The 17,026-nt window shown below is 37.8% G+C and overlaps 2 protein-coding genes across 2 annotated transcripts; one reads left to right on the top strand and one right to left on the bottom strand.

Annotated features, from left to right (window-relative positions):
• On the bottom strand, nt 1-11,895 carry kiaa0391 (KIAA0391 ortholog). Its single transcript, XM_023352207.1, has 10 exons — nt 11,245-11,895; nt 11,007-11,145; nt 10,675-10,909; nt 10,301-10,599; nt 10,153-10,200; nt 9,937-10,069; nt 3,175-3,285; nt 709-857; nt 374-572; nt 1-217 (listed from the first exon to the last, which is right to left on the bottom strand). The coding sequence occupies exons 1-10, from the start codon at nt 11,582-11,584 to the stop codon at nt 89-91; spliced, it is 1,782 nt and encodes a 593-aa protein (XP_023207975.1). The 5' UTR covers nt 11,585-11,895; the 3' UTR covers nt 1-88.
• Nucleotides 11,896-12,405: 510 nt separating this feature from the next.
• ppp2r3c (protein phosphatase 2 regulatory subunit B''gamma) lies at nt 12,406-16,914 on the top strand. The gene is made up of 13 exons (XM_005798308.3): nt 12,406-12,576; nt 12,683-12,807; nt 12,905-13,009; nt 13,274-13,386; nt 13,818-13,915; nt 13,998-14,068; nt 14,250-14,382; nt 14,626-14,681; nt 14,815-14,890; nt 14,985-15,121; nt 16,208-16,345; nt 16,436-16,495; nt 16,583-16,914. Exons 1-13 carry the CDS (start codon nt 12,510-12,512, stop codon nt 16,775-16,777), a joined length of 1,374 nt encoding a protein of 457 aa, XP_005798365.1. The 5' UTR covers nt 12,406-12,509; the 3' UTR covers nt 16,778-16,914.
• The last annotated feature ends 112 nt before the right edge of the window (nt 16,915-17,026 follow it).

The raw sequence follows: 17,026 nt of genomic DNA, 5'->3' as shown, positions 1-17,026 counted from the left end.
AAGATTTAAGAGTTTTATTCACAAGACTACAAATGAAAACATTATTATTATTATTATTATTATTTTACATATCTTTAAAAAAAAATACTCAGTGTTTTTTGGTGAGACACAGCCACCGTTGTGGCACTTCATATGTGCTTCTGTCCCCGGTGTCATCATAGGGAACATGCCAGGTATTTTCTGTAGTCTGGACAATGGTGTCAAAGCAGGGAATACTCTAATAAAGCAGAAAGATGCAGTCAGTCTGTGCCTCGGAGAGAGTTCACACATGAAAAAGACGCAGGAGCAGTAGCCTAGATAGTACAATGTCGACCTAATGTTTACTCTTTACAGCCCTGACCTTACAAGAGGTTGTAACCAACCATCCACTCACCAGAAATTTCACCCTCCTGCCAGCGGCGACATACCCAGCCACCACTAGCTGATGGCCCCTCTGCCACTTGAAGAAGAGCCGCCTGGTTACCCCATCTGGTAGGCAGGCCTTGTGGTCCCTCATCAGGTCCCTGCTCACGAACCGACAATGGTTCCCAGAATGCAAAGTGGCATACAGCAGGAACGGGTCGTCCTCAGATCTAACAGGGAGATGGAAGGTGTGAGGTCCAAAATAATTATTTAGTTGCTTCCATCCTCTGATGCCATTTACACCACCTCCATCTGCTTGGTGTGCTAACTTTAGGAAGTGTTACTTTGTCATTCTGAGACTCTCACATGTTTTCAGTAAAGAAGCAATGCGCTTTCTGCTGGATGAGGATCATGTTGCGTCTGTCCCAGGATTTGGAGGGCCTCAACATGTGTTTCCTCCCCAGCACCAGGATGTTGAGGGCCTGACGCTCAAGCTCCAACACCACTGCCAACAGCTGCAATAACACATACAAGTCTGTCATTTGCACCACCCTTTAGTAAGTGCAATGTCGATATTTTGTGGTAGAAAATACAGCATAATTTAACACACTAGAATCAGCTAATTCCTGGTAAAATGTATAAATACCCTCAAAAAATCTAATTTTACTACAATGGGAAAATCTTCATCTAAAAAGTTTAGAAAGATTCAACCCAATTAATTGTGCATACTTATTAAGTAGAGGGGGAGGGGGGGGGGGCATATTAGGAAAACCTCTTTTTGTTTTTTAAACCACCAATTAATAAATAAGTCATAAAATAAAAGTGCATTGATTGGTTCAAATCTAATTAAGCATAAATAGATAAAGTTACTTGACCTTTATTCTGACATGTTCAAGAAAAAAAATAATCAGAATTTGTACAACGCTTTGGCTGAACAGAGTCATGACATCACCAACTTCATTTATGCTGAATTGTCAATTCTCAGTAAGTCTTTATTAGGCTATTATTAAAGATTTCAGGAAGGCCAGTACATTTCTTTCAACTTTCATTCAGGAGAAGATTTTTTTTTAAATAACTGGCTTCCAGTTCTGATGGATTCTTTGCAACACATTCAATAGGCATATTATAAATGTATTTATTCATATTTATGATTTTTATCTTGTTGTATAAACCATTAATTAATCAGTTTCCATCTGTAAAAGGAGTCAAATGTTTAGCTACAAAACAATGCAATATTTTTCTCTTGAATGTACCTAAAAGGGGTTTTTATGTTATTTCAGCTTTCCTAAGATCTTCAATAAACAACTTCTAACTGGCTTGTTTATGTGCCAAATCTCAAAAATATCCAGCTAAATTTTGTGAGGATGCAGGAAACTCTGTAAGAATCAACATGTTCATTTTAAGGAGCCACTCATTGGAGCTTGAACCTGCTGAATATTTTGAGCAATAGCAAAACGTGTTATTGAACCATAACTCCAATAGGCTGATTAAAGTCTTTGATGTTTGCATTGAGATCCTGTCTCTGTTTCGGTCTACACCAACTTGGAACAAAACCCCAAATCATGCCTTAAACCACATCTGTCAAACTCAAAGTCCCTCAAAGGCCAAATCTAGACCACCATAGCTGTTTATGCGGCCCTCTAGATTCTAGACTAAACACAAAGTGCGCTTAAATATTATGTTATCAACCAAATCAATGTCATTTTTATCTGTTTACTTCCAAATTATATCAACCAGCTCCTCCAATTTCTTGAGAATTATTGTGGAAATTCATGCAAAATCAACAAATCCCTGCACTGTTTTGTGCTAATATATAATTGGGAGTTTATTGCAAATTTTCTCAAAAATTCTCAAAACCTTTCTTACTTGTACTAAACAGCTGCCTGAGCCTTAATTGATGTCAGATTATAGTCCGTGATCTACACAGCAAGTAAAAAAAAAAGTTGCATTTACCATCATAAATAAGTGCAAATATTTCCAAATTAGAACCACAAACACTTTGATTTTTATTGCAAAAGCCACAAAATTCTGGAAGGACTGAAAAGATGTTCAATAATATTATTTCATTTTAAGAATTCCTTGATATTTTAACAGTTTGTGAACAGGTTTTATCAAATACACCGGCCCTTTAAGAGCATTCATGATCTTGATTTGGCCCCAAATGTAAATGAGTTTGACACTCCTGCCTTAAACCCTGTGCCATCTTTCTTGTTCGACCTTTCCCCTCTGAGGGGCTCAAACGTCTGCACGCCACCAGGTTTAGTGACGCCAACGTTCTGACGAATTCTGCTGGTATTTACGTTTTTCACAGGTGGAGCTCATTTCTGATTTCATTCACGCAGTCAATTATTTGAATAAAAACTCCTGCCTATGGTCTTAATGCAAATTTCAGCAGCTCTAATTTTCATGATTTATTTTGCTTTCCCACAAACTGCAGCAGATGACTAGATAGGGAAACAGTCTTATCTGTCTGTACTTTCCTGCCCTGCAGCAACAAAATGTGTGAGTATGATGATGCAAGTGTCACACAGACCAGCAGAGACAGACAGACAGATGTGGGCAGTCAGACAAGTAGGTTAGGTAAGTTTAAAATCCGGTATCAGACAGTTTTAGTGCACATCTAAGATTCAGGCAGATGAGGTTATTCATTGTGAAACTGACAGAAAACCCCCTGTGTTGGGAGAAAAAAAAAACACACGCTAAAATCTACACGATAAAACTGAGCTTGTGCATCTGTCAAATGAGCACACATAAAGCAGATCTTTTATAAATAAATATGTTGCTTTTAATTAACTGCGTTCCAAGTAATTATGCATCTGTGTGCATTCTCACCGTCTCTGACAGCTTGGTTTTATCTTTGTTGATATTTGCAACATTCAGCCCGTCTATGACCACATCAAAAGCTGGCTTCCTCTTCACAAACGCTTTAAAGCTCTCCAACTCCTGAACAGAAGCACAGACAGAAAGCAATGACATACGAAGCACAAACTCTGACAGCGAATGACGCTGAAGGAGAAAATAAAGACAATAGATTTGAATAAATAAATGTGCCAGTAATCATTTCTGATCTAAATGCTGCTTTTGAATTTTCACCAGGGTCAGTGTAAAATATAAGTGTAGGCGTTATCTGAAAGTGGTTTAAGATGCAAACACCCCCAAAACAGACCACAAAACTAATAAAAAGCTGCAAAAATAGCTTTTTCTGCAAACCTACACAGAAGAAATGCCAGTTGAATTCTAATATAGCATGCTGCCATACTTAAAATGGAAACGTGTCTTCAGCTCAGAACACAGCAAAACCTTCACTTGCATGATTCGCTTGTTTGGTTTTAGATTAAAATATCTTGGAGGATGGTATTCCTAAATCGCTCGGGATGCTTTTAGTAAACTATATATAAAGTGAAAATAAATACAGTTACATTAGTACACACAACTAAGAACAGATGGTTACATAAACTGCACAAAAGGATTTTTTTCCCCTTCAATGTCTGATAATTAATAAGACTAAAATGTCCTAAACTGTGACTGGAATTAATTCAAACATCTGTATTTTAAAGTGACTCTGACATTGCTACCAAAAATCAAGCCTTTAGACAAGGCTTTAGAATGAGAATTACGGACCACAAGTCTGGTTCATCCTCAGGTACAGTTTCCAGATGCCTGAAGGCATCAAATTAATCTGTTCCACCAATTATACATACATATAAATGCCATGGAAATTTCCAGAAATGATTCCACTCAGGAACAAAACAAGTTCTGTGTCCCAGAGATGGATGTTTTTGTTGTTTATTTTATTGTGAAATGTGCTTAGCAACCCCAGAGTAAGAACTTGTGAAGATGCTGGGAGAAACGGTATTATCTAAACAGAAACATGTCTGTTTTGCAGCAGCATGTCTTGAAAGGCCACTCTTCAAGGAAGAAGTCACTTGTCCAAAAGCAACATTAAAATTCAAGCGGTACAACTATCAGATGAGGATGGGAGAGATCAGGACAAACAGGCAGCTTTACTGACGCAAATATCGAAAGAAAATCCCAAGAATCCAACCGGAGAGTTCAGGTATGGCACACACGTGTCTTCTAAAAAGGAATTAGACCAAATTAGATATAAAGTGATTTGAAGACAGCAAAGTGTCATCACAAAGCCCTGATCTCAGTCAGAAAATGTGTGTCCAATGCTGAGAAAGTGTGTGTGTGCGAACCAAGCCAGTATTAACACTTCTGTCAGGACGGATGGCCCAAAAACCCAGCAACCATTAAACTTGTGGAAGGAAACCCAAACTTAGGTAAGCTAGGCATGTTGTCTGGCAATTTTTGATCAATTGTGATCAACCCAACAATTATGATCAACCCATTAAATTCCTGATTGAGCTGCCATGGCATTCCCGGTTAAGTATCTTAAGCGTCTAAAAAAGAAGTGAAACCGTTTAATGTATATGGAAAGTAATGCTGTATTCAGCTGCATTTATTAGTTGCAGAAGTTTCAATCAAATTACTGACACTCACTTGAATTTGACTTCAGCATATTCAATTACTTACAGCACAACCTTTGACAGAAATGTGGGCTTGAACTTTTTTCCCCCCCGACAAGGAAAACAACTCATGGACTTACTAAATGTAAGTCCATGAGTTACTTGCAAAATTTCTTTGAATAATTTTATTTGACTTTCATTTGTGGTTCTCTTTTTAGTATGTCTGTCTTTTTTTTTTTTTAGCAGATGCTTAAAATTACTCTGCACAGCAGACGGTTTGAATTGCAGCAGTGGAAACAGACCGTTTTAGCTGGAAGGGAACTGAGACAGACTGTGAGCCTCCCAGACAGTAACAGCATCAGGGGTTTGTTCATTCTTTGACTCCAGAAATGAATCTGGACTCAACCTGCAGGATCACTCATCAGATGGCTCCTTCTACTGACTTGTCAAATGCTAAATAGACCCAACAATCAGTCCTGTTAGTTAGGATTGTCTGAGGACTATAAGGAATGATTAGGAAAAATAATTGGGAGGCCTGTTCTTCTGTGTCTTTAACGTTGGTCTGCATCTTCGTACCATAACAGGAAAGTTGCCATGGAGCTCAGAACAGCACCAGTGTGGAAACATTATTGGTGCTTTCACTTTTAGATAGATATGGAAATAGGCTGCTGTGAATTCCCCAGGACCTGAAACCTGAAACTGTTTGCACAGTATCATTAAGATTCAGCCCAAAATGCAACCTTATAAATGCAAAAAATTTTTGCAATATTCCTCCTGTGATGTAACTGTGAGCAGGAAAAAGGAAAGGCCCGTCAGGCTGCTGAAAAAAAGCCCCTCAACTTTAACAGTAAGTAGTCGCTCACTGGAGTTTGAGATGAAGAGAACGATTGATGGAAAGAAGAAAAAGAGGAGCCTGAGAGCAGACAAAGAAGGACGTGAACGGTAGAGACAAAGTCCAGAGTAATTATCCCGGGACTTTCCAAAGCTGATACCTGAGACCGGCCTCATTGTGCTAACCTGGATAATATGTCTGCTTAAAACACACACACTCCCACATCTGTACACACACTCCTGAGCATACATTACCACTCAGGTGCCTTGTTATCACAATTTGTTTCTGTAAAAATAAACAGCAGCATTTCCACTGACTCAGAGCTGCAGAATAAACACTTTATCACAACTGACAGAAGATTCTAACGTGTTGCATGTTACATTTAGCCAAGTTACAGGCAACAGAGAGGGATCGCCATGGTTAAAGTTCCTATTACAACAATTAAAAGGTTATATAATCTCCAAAGAGCATAAAAATTTTAATTTAAAATACCAAAAATAATTTCTACATTTCAAATCTCATAGAAAGCGACTTTCAAAGTCAGTCTTTTTGTTCCTCAAGTCATAAATAATGTTTTGAATGCATCAAAGAACCTTTCAGATATGAAACGGGGGATTTTTATTTATTTTTTTCTTGAAAAGTTTTTTTTTAACTTATGGAAGATTCTTGCATACGTTGTTCTTTTCAGATTTTTACATACCAATGTCTCCTGTCTGTAGCAGGTAAAATAGATCTACTTCAGTTTTACTGGCACATTTAGAAGCAGTTTTAAAGTTTTAGAAGGTTTTTATTCTCAGCTACTGATTATTATTTCCTAAACTCTATTTGTCCTTTTTTAAATTTCATTTATAAATGGGGTGATTGGAAGATTAAAATAATGTTGCATAAGTATTAACAACTTTAATCTAAAACTGTTGAAGCACTTTTTGGTTTTATTTTAGCTCTCAGTCTTTCTGGGTTAAAATCTATCTCAGCAATCCCATCTTCAATTTGGAATATTTTCCCACATTTCTTCGCCAAATTCTGATCATACCTCATATCCTCGTTATAGCACCCAGCAGATATTTTGAGATATCACAATTTGAGTTTGGCTGGGCCATAATAAAGCTTAAATCTTCTAATGGAGCTGTTTTTCTAATGATTTGTTTGTTTTCAGTTACTGAAATGCTGAAAGATTAAGTTCCTCTTGATCTTAAGGTTTCTTGCAGAAGCCAAAAGGTTTGGGTATTTTTTATTTGGAACTGTCCATAAGTCCTCTAAGACCTCAGTTTTACCTTAAACCTCCAAAGCATAACTCTGCCTCCACCATGCTTCGCTGTAGATACAAAGTTTTTCAGGTGATGTGCTGTGTTGCTATTGCACCAAACATACCATTTAGAATGTTATAAAAAATTCAACCTTGATTTTATCAGACTATGAAAGATTTCCTACACACCTGAGAGACTTTGAATGTGTTTTTGCAAAATGCAGTCAGGTTTTATTTGTAAGAAGATGTTCTGCTTTTCTCCAATTCCCCATAACTGAGACATATGAGGAATATGGGAGGTTGTTGCCACATTGTACTTGAAATATTATGTTAAGGCCTTCTGAGAAACTCCTTAGGTTGTTGTTTATATATTTTCATGAGTTTTTCATCCACTTGGATTGGACTTTCTTTTGCACCTTTCTCCTTTTGCAGTGAGATTTAACTATGAACCATTTGAGAACAGCCAAACCACTCAAAGGTGCTTCAAATGATGCCGCATTCTGTTTGTTCTGAAGTCCCATCATTCTAATACAGACATCCACAGGTTGTGCACAGTTATGCAATTAGCATGTTTTGTTTATTTTTCTCCAAAGAAAGATCTCAGATTTTCAACTCAGCTGTACAGTTTATAATTGATTAAAGGTTGAAAAATGTTCGGCGTGCATCTTGATCTTTTTTTTTTTTACACAATAACACCTGCCCTTTTAGAAGGGGTGTGAAGTCGTTTCAATTTTGCCAGATTGTGCCCATATTTACATGGCATGCTACAAGTGGGAAGTCCCCAAATTTAAATAGCTTATCTAACCACAACCGCTATCTGAAGAGTGAAGAACTTCAAGGAACACTGACAAAAGTTGCTCTCTGGTCACAAATAAACATGACACATTATTAGTTGCATATCACTTGTGCTGCCAAGGTTTTTCCTGTGCATGTTTCTTTAATTTTATTGTAAGTAAAGCACTGAAAATCAATGTCAACACATGCCTTCTCCTGTAGTCCTGCAGGGAGCATTAAAGTATCAGTATTTTAAGACCCGTTCTGTTTTATTCAACTGCCCGTCACGCCGGTGGTGTGTCTTTGGTTTTGTATTTGTAAAGATTTAAGCTGATTGACTAACACTTCGGATACATTGAGCTTTCACATCATATTTATGTCACATGTCCTCAACAATGGGATTTAACTTTATTTAATGCAGGGGGATTTTATCATTTTTGTTTTTATATAAATCACACTTACCTTTCCAAAACATTTCCAATGAACAAACATAATATAAAAAATTTTATATTTAACTTTTACCACTGAAATCTAAAAGGATCATATTTATGCCTGTGAGGTAAGATGTCAAAAACAAATATGATTTTTTTTCTTAAAATGATATTTATAAACCAGCAAGTTAAAAATCTCAAGACAGACATCACTTTAGTACATATGAAATTTAATTTATAAAATGTTTTGGAATCCAGTTTTAATTTTCTAAAAGTAGTTTTTAGAAACTTCCTATAACCCAGATAAAAAAAATGCTGTGCGGTTTTTGTCACTTTATCTTAAACTAACAGGCTTTCATCGACATATATATATAAATCTAAATCTTGATCAGAAAATGTTAAACTAGTAATAAATGTGTATATCTTAATATAAAAGTGTTAAAAACTCTAAATGACTGGGATTTTTTGTTTTTTGTTCTGATTCATAATAATGAAATAGAGACTATATAATTTTCTTCCAGGCAGTTTTTCTTATTTGCTGCTAATTCCATGAAATAGGTTTGTTCATCTGCAAAAAACTGATTTAAAACTTGAACCTAACGCCGTTGACGGAGCTCTGGGTCCATTACCAGACGATAAAGTGAAACTCAGCTCAGAAATTGGTAACAGTCTGAACGGGTCAGTTTCAGTCATCAGTCGGGTGTGTCTGTGTACCAATGATGCCCTCTAGCAGACGCATGAGGCAGGTCCTCACAATTATTTTGATGTCTCTTAAACACAGGACTTGTAGATTTTGTTTCTCTGATGCTATAATTTGTATATATATATATTTAAATATATATATACTTTCCATCGTATGCATCATATGCTGACATGAGGTCCATTTCGAATACAGGAACCTTATCAGAACCAGGGAGATTTTCTGGAATAATTTCTCTCCACCTCCGTTTCCACTGCAGGAACCAGGCCCAAATCACACAAAAGTGAAATGTGCTGTGGTAGCACTTTTATGGACTTTGAAATAAAAGTTGATCTTCGATCTGGAAGGATATTAAACATTTCTCAGTGGTTGAATATTCCCAGAATTTTATTTCAGTTTTTCCCTCCTCTGCAGTTCATATTTTCTGTACCAAAAGTTCTGTAGTTGTTTCCAAGCACAACATTTAACCTCAGCCACTTATGCTGATAATATCATTGCTTTTCGGAGTTTGTGTTTAAATACAGTAATAAATTCTATCCAGTGGAAACATTTGATCAAAGGAAGCACCGACTTTCTTTCTCAGCGTTACCATGGAAACTGAAAAAGAGAGTACTGCTCCAATCAAAGCCTTTTTAAGAGACTTTAACTTGAAAAATTTTATATTTTTCAGCATTTGTGCTCAACAGAAATTAATGTAGATGTCCACGAGTGTTTCAATGAAGCAGACACACTGCTGCAAGTGTGTGAGTCTGCTGTTCCTACCATACTCATTTCACAAGTTTTAATTCTAAAAAATCTGTAGATTATTACATTACATTCTTTTTATGAGTTTAAATTGATTTTAATTCAGTTTCAGATCTTAACCACAATGAAACTGTCATAAATGATGCCTTCAGATAACTGACAGTGATCCTGATCATGGAATGATTTACACCAAGAAACTCCAGGTACTTTAAAATCTTCTGGGGCTTTTGGTCCCTGAAAAGCAAAGCCTCCTTAAGACCAGTTTTAGTTCAAATTTTAGAGAAACTCTTAAACTTAACATCTTAGTCTTAATCTCTCCTTAAATAATTATGACTTTTAAAGATGAGAAACAACATAAATCCATTTTTAAAAGACGCTGTTTTTGTGCGAATCCGTACCTCAGGAGTGGTCTTGTTGAATACATCTCGCCCCTGAATGACATCGGTCATGACTCTGTCCTTCAGCTCCTGATACTCCTCAGCACTCAGTTTTATAGACTCCAGCTCTGATCCACAACACCTACACACACCTCTAAGGAGAGAAACACTTTTTAAATAAATGGCACAAAACATCACAAAGGGAACCGTGTAAAAAGTAGCAAAATGTGTATTTACTTTGGGGTAGCAGTGCTCCAGGCTGCAGTCCATTTCTGTCCATTGAGACTAAAATCAGGAAGAAAGACATAAATGAAGAGAGAAAAGAATAAAAAATGATGGAAAAAAAACTAAAGCACAGGGAATAAACTTTTCCATCACTGCTTACCTCTCAAACCAACTCTTTATGGTGTTTGCAACGTTCTGCTGGGGATAGATCTGGTTGTTCCTCATGTACACCAGAACTCCCAGCAGCCTCTCATGCTGCTCTGACTCAGTCATGGCTCCCATTTCTTTTTCCCTCTCACTCTCTTTCACGCCTGTAAAAAGTGCATCCCAGGTCTCCTGATGAGGACTCAGTCCCTTTTCAATAAGCTCATCGTATAAACCCCAGGCAGTAGTTGCATCTCTGTGATGAACTGCTGCTGCAATAACGTCACTATAGTTACGCGGTGATGGTGTAAAAACCTGAAATAATACAAATCAAAAGTTAATAAGGAGAGTATGTACTCAAGTCATTTCCTAAACAAGAATGTACTTCACCTGCTTGATCTCCTGCAGGATCTCAACTGCTTCCCTCCACCTCACAGTACGGCCAAAGGATTTAATAAAAAGGGAGGAAGCCCCCGTGTCGAGTGAAGGGAAACTTCCACGCATGATTTTGTAGATGTCAAACACCTCATCGTCGTGTCCGCCTTTCACACACAGTGTCAGGTAGCGTAGCAGCAACTCATAGGACAGCGTGCCCTTTTCCATCGCCACAAAAGTCAGCAAGGACCTGGAAAAGCGAAGGATATGCACTTTATACCTAATATTCCTGTTTACTGAAAGGAAAATTGGCTTAAAACATTATAGACACTCTCATCATCTCTTACTTTGCTATGTTCAGCTCTGATCCGCAAGTGAATAAGGTGTTCATCATCTGGATTTCAAAACGTTCCCGGTTTTCTTGAGATTCCTTCAGGTCTTTCCACTCAGCAGGAAGCAGAGGCCGTTCAGGAGGCTGATACTTTTCTATGAAACACCTCTTGTTTAGTACAACAAACAAAAGCAAATATGGAAGTAGGACTGTGTGGTTGTAAAAAGATACGTCTTAAATTGCAGTCACCATACCCGTCATGCGTTTCTGCTCCTCTTGATGTTGTTCCTCTTCCTCAAAGACTGCTGGTGCCTTCCTCTTCATCAGTTCTGCTGTCCTCTTTGCTGTCCCAGCAGCAAAAACAGATTTGGGAAAAGAGGTCTGCAGCAGCATGCTGGATTTCTTAGTGTTTACATCCTCTGTACCATGTCTGAGAGTTCTGTTTGCTATTCTAGTTTGTCCACTGTTCTTTCTGTCTATCTGTCTGACTTCGAGGTTTGGCTTAATATCTCTTGTGCATAGAAAGCGTGCAGTGGAAGTTAGTTGTGGTGATATAAAACAAATTCTGAATTTTAATAACAAGGTAGAACCCATTCTTGAATGTGTAACTCTTCAAATATTCACATGTAGGTGAAGCAGCAGTGATCCTTTATCTATGTTTTAAAATAGAAATGTTAAAGTATTATTTTCTATACAAACTGGCCACATCCTGTATAGGTCATTCCTGATCAAACTACCACTTACGAGCCGACTTTTCTCCTTTAAAATATCAGCGGTACTTTAAACAAAACTTTTACGGCTTATTTACTCATAATTATAACTCACGGCAACCAATGTCCACAAAAACTGGGACTAAATAATTTCAGGCTGTTTCCAATTGAAGGCACGAGTTCCAGGATGCACAGTTACTGCGTCATCAGCAATAGACTGGGGTCCAATGCTGCATTCAAGGTAGCTCGGAAAAACAAAGCTACACAGCAACTTCTTGAGTTATTTAAATTCAAATGAAGCAAAGAAGTAATATAATTTAACCACATGAAAAATGTTTTTATTAAAAACTAAAATACATTGACAATGGTCTAAATGTGTTGCCCATTTACATGTTTCTCATATTTTCACCATGAGGAGTTAGAAATTCCATGCCACTCGGATTTCAGCAAACTTGAGTGTTTGATGGCTTTCAAAATAAAAGCATACAGCCAAGAAAATGCTCCGTAAACCAGTCTCCATAAAAAATAAAAGAGGAGTGGCAGAACAGTCAGTGCGCAGTTAGATTTACAACACGTATGTCTAATTATTTTTAAGTACTATGATCATGTTTCTAAAACAACACGAGTTACAAATAAAATTTGTAATGGAATTTACAGACAAAAGAATGTACCTTTATTATGAAAGTATAAACTTCTCAACGGAAGTGACAGTTGGAGCTAGTTTTATTGTTTGTGTCCGTATCTGTTTAGCTAGTTATATTTTTGGTTTTAATGAGTAAACCTTATTTATTTTAATCTTTGCTGCCGGTATGGCTAAAGAGGAAGAGACACATTGGTCGGATGTTCTGAAAAGGAGGCTGGCTGGCTTAAAAAAAGGTCAGAAATGATCAAAGTAACGTTTAAAGCGCTAACGTTGACGCACCAGTCAGATGTAAGTGGTCTTCAATGTTTGTTTCTGTTTCCCGTTTACTGTTTTTTGAAGATTCGAGGAACGAAGAGGAGAAGAAAGCAGAAGAGACGGAACTTTTCACCAAATATTACTCAGAATGGAGAAGCGGAGTGGGAACAGATGAGTCCTACAAGACCATCCCACGGTTCTATTATAAGGTGACATATTAAGAGTAAACCTTAACTTAAGTAGTGCATTAGACTCCTGATTGTGGCGGTGAAGTGTAAATGAATGACATGATGTGATGTTGTGAAGCTTCCAGCAGAAGATGAAGTTCTGCTGCAGAAACTGAGAGAAGAATCCAGAGCTGTCTTCCTGCAGAGAAAAAGCAGAGAGCTGCTGGATAATGAAGAACTTCAGGTAAAACATCTTTTCATCTATCATAGAGTTTGTATAACCAGTCCTCTGGTTTTTGCATCTTCTCTGTTTAAAGCCTAACTGCTGTTGAAATATCTGACTTAAATTTATAGTGTCATTACATCTATGCAAAATAAATAAAAATGACAAGTCAGGACAGACGAAGGGCTTAGACTTGACAAAATGTGCAAGAACCCATCTCAAATCTCATGTTCGTTTCTGCTGATCTGTCTTTAATACCTCTCTTTCTGTTTGTTTTTGTTTTAGAATCTGTGGTTTCTGCTCGATAAACATCAAGTCCCGCCAGTCAGTGGTGATGAGGCGATGATAAACTATGAAGCCTACCTTCAAGTAGGGGAAAAGGCAGGGCCAAAGTGCAGGTAGGTTGCTAACCTGCTATCTGTACTCTACTGGATGTAAAACAGGGCTCTTGGCTGAGCAATTCCTAAGTTGGATATGATACACTTGTCTGGCTAATGATAGATCTCCTCAACCTTATATCTAAGGCAGAGGTTATAGACAAACCTCATTTCAGCTAATTGGATAAGAAAACTATTTCTTTTTTATTAATCAAAAAGGAGACCCATTTATTTGACTTTGAAATAATAAAGATGGTTATTCTCACATTTATTATTTTCAGCCCAGTTAAAAAATAATTGGATCGGACAATTATTCACACAGTAAATACTTGAGGTTTTACAGGACTAAAATTTTAAATATATAATTTAAAGTTAAATATCATCCTCACTGGAGAATAGATTAAGAATTTCAGATTTTTTTTCCTCTTTTTTTTTTTCACTTTTTCCCGTAGGAATTTTTTTACAGCAAGAGTGTATGCCAAGCTGCTCAGCAGTGACCCATACGGCCGAATATCCATCATGCAGTTCTTTAACTATGTCATGAGGAAAGGTTTGGATATACTTCTTGTTTTTCTTTTTAGGCTTAAATAATATTAGTTACCATCTTCTCATTAATTGTTGTTCCTTTCTAGTGTGGTTGCATCAAACCCGAATTGGTCTGAGTCTGTATGACGTGGCGGGACAAGGCTACCTCAGGGAGTCTGTACGTTATTTCACTAGAAGTGAATATAAATGTTTTTGTTGCTTCCTCCTCAAGCAATAGTGTTGATGTGTGTGTGTGTGTGTGTGTGTGTGTGTGTGTGTGTGTGTGTGTGTGTGTGTGTGTGTGTGTGTGTGTGTGTGTGTGTGTGTGTGTGTGTGTGTGTGTGTGTGTGTGTGTATAGGATCTGGAGAACTACATCCTGGAACTGATTCCCACTCTGCCCCAGCTAGACGGATTGGAGAAGTCCTTTTACTCTTTCTATGTCTGCACAGCTGTTCGCAAGTTTTTTTTCTTCCTTGACCCTCTTCGCACCGGTGAGTCTAAGCTTCACTCAAGTGTTGCCATCATCACCAATGAATTCAGAGGAAGATACATTGAGCTTGTGTTGTGTTGAATTGGATTACTTGGGCAAATTAAAGTTCTTTATTATTAGTTAGTGAGCTTTTTTCTGAGGAATATGTTAGTAATCGCAGCGTTTATAGACACGCCATTGCTTGAATCTATTAGAAATATTGCTGATTATGTGTAGTAAAAAAAATTAACTTTCCCTTTAACAGGAAAGATTAAAATCCAGGATATTTTGGCCTGCAGTTTCCTGGATGACTTGTTAGAGGTATGATTGTTTTTACCTCCCTGTGAGTGTTTAATATCCAGTAAATACATTTCATTAGAGGTACAGAAACAAAACTTTATGAAAGCGTTCAGTCTTCTGCAATTGTTTTTTTTTATTATTATTTCTATGCCAGTTGAGAGATGAGGAGTTGTCTAAAGAAAGCCAAGAGTCCAACTGGTTCTCAGCTCCGTCGGCTCTCAGAGTCTACGGTGAGAAATCGTAGAGGTGTTTCAGTGTTGCTGTTTGTTCAGATCTTCCTGCTTTTCCTGAAATCTAGATTTCTTTTAACCTTCATGTCCACAGGCCAGTACTTGAACCTGGACAAAGATCACAACGGCATGTTGAGCAAAGAAGAGCTGTCCCGCTACGGCACTGCCACCCTCACTTCTGTCTTCCTGGACAGGGTGTTTCAGGAATGTCTCACCTACGATGGAGAAATGGTAAAACAGTTTGAACTTTTAACAAGATTAAGATTTTGCTGCTTACCAAGACAGTATATTGTCTAGAGAAGCACAGAGAGACTAGCTATTAACCAGAATCAGATGACTTTCAGCTTGATTGTCACTGACGATATGTTACCAATCAGTAAACACGGCCAGGTTTCACTGACAGCAACACTCTTTGGTGTCGATGCAGTTGCTGAGTAAGGAAGATTCAAAGGTAGGTGTTTTCAGAAAGGTTTTTTAAAATGGAGTCAGAGGAAGAACAGGGATCCAAGAAGCTATTTGAAAGGAAGCTTCACAACATGACTGTCACTCAGTCAGACTGCTAGAGAGCAAGACTAGTAGCAAATAACAGGAAGGATAACGGAAAAAGTTGCTGTTTCACCCTTTAGATCTTTCAGCCTTTGTCCGTCATGTTGGACTTAGGAATTTTGATAACTTTTTGGAAATCTCAGTGCTAATGTAAGGATCTACATTCTCTGCACAGGCTAACTGCACTGATCATTCTAATCACCACTTTAATATACAAAAAAACAATTACAAATTTTGACTCCTTAATTATTTTCCTTTTTTTTTTCACCAAAGAGTTTTTGCGGCGCTGGTGGCTTGTAGTTTTTGCGACAGTAGGCAGACAGGAAAGGGGGCGAGGAGAGGGGGGAAGACATGCAGCAAAGGTCGCCGGGACCGGGAGTCAAACCCGCGACGTCCATGTCGAGGACTAAGACCTCCAAACGTGGGGCGTGCTGACCCACGCCCCAATTATTTTCCTTTGTTTTAAAATACTCCCACTGACCTATTTTACTGTTATTGCTCTTTCACACACATGATGTCACCTTTGTTCCTAATTAAAATAATTAATAAACTCTCATGAAATGAAGACTAGAAAAAAATATTCTGAATGCTGCTGTCATACCTCTTTTATATCATAGTCCTTCAAGAGAAATCGGTAATTCCAAGCTTTATAAAAACAGCAATAAAATCCTTATATGTTCATTTTTAGCTTTTTAATTTCAAAAGGTTTTGTCAAACCAGCTTGTTTCTCTATGTTTTCCTAAACTTCCTGTACTCTTCTGGTGTTTCCAGGACTATAAGACCTATCTGGACTTTGTACTGGCCCTGGAAAATAGGAAGGAGCCTGCAGCATTGCAGTATATTTTTAAACTTCTGGACATGGAGAATCAGGGATACCTCAACGTCTTCTCCCTGAACTACTTTTTTAGGGTAACAACAACAAAATGTGTGCAAAAATAATCGATGCTGTTTATTTCAGCAGCCTTTCAAGACAGACGGTGTCTTTTGTTTTTTCCTTAGGCCATTCAGGAGCAGATGAAGCTGCACAGTCAGGAGCCTGTTTCTTTCCAGGATGTGAAGGTAAAGCAGCCATAGGCAGTTTGTAAGTCTGTAATGGCGACGTGTACGGCAGATTTGATAACTGTTTCAAGCACTGTCTGTCCTCAGGATGAAGTCTTTGACATGGTGAAGCCTAAAGACCCCTACAAGATCACGCTCCAGGATTTGGTGAACAGCTGCCAGGGGGACACAGTGGTCAGCATCCTGATCGACCTCAACGGATTCTGGACCTACGAAAACAGAGAGGTGCTGGTTGCCAACGACAACGACGGCAGCAATATGATTGACGTTGACGACACTTGAAGAGAATCTTGATATATACTGGCAGCAGCAGGACTGCTACTCTTTTATTTTTTATGGAGACTGGTTTACAGAGAAGTGGATTGTGTAAAAATACTTGTGTAAAGAAATCATTTGTATAAAGTTATTCTTAAATTACACTCAGTGTTGTTGTGTTTAGTATCCTCATCCAGGTTGATTATGTAAACCACCCTTTTTTTTGAACTGCTGAAATATTACCAGTGGTTTTGCTTATTTATTATTTTCATATTA

The sequence above is a fragment of the Xiphophorus maculatus genome, chromosome 19, assembly GCF_002775205.1.
Source record: "Xiphophorus maculatus strain JP 163 A chromosome 19, X_maculatus-5.0-male, whole genome shotgun sequence".
NCBI classification, from domain to species: domain Eukaryota; kingdom Metazoa; phylum Chordata; class Actinopteri; order Cyprinodontiformes; family Poeciliidae; genus Xiphophorus; species Xiphophorus maculatus.
This window is presented reverse-complemented; position numbering and strand designations above follow the sequence as displayed.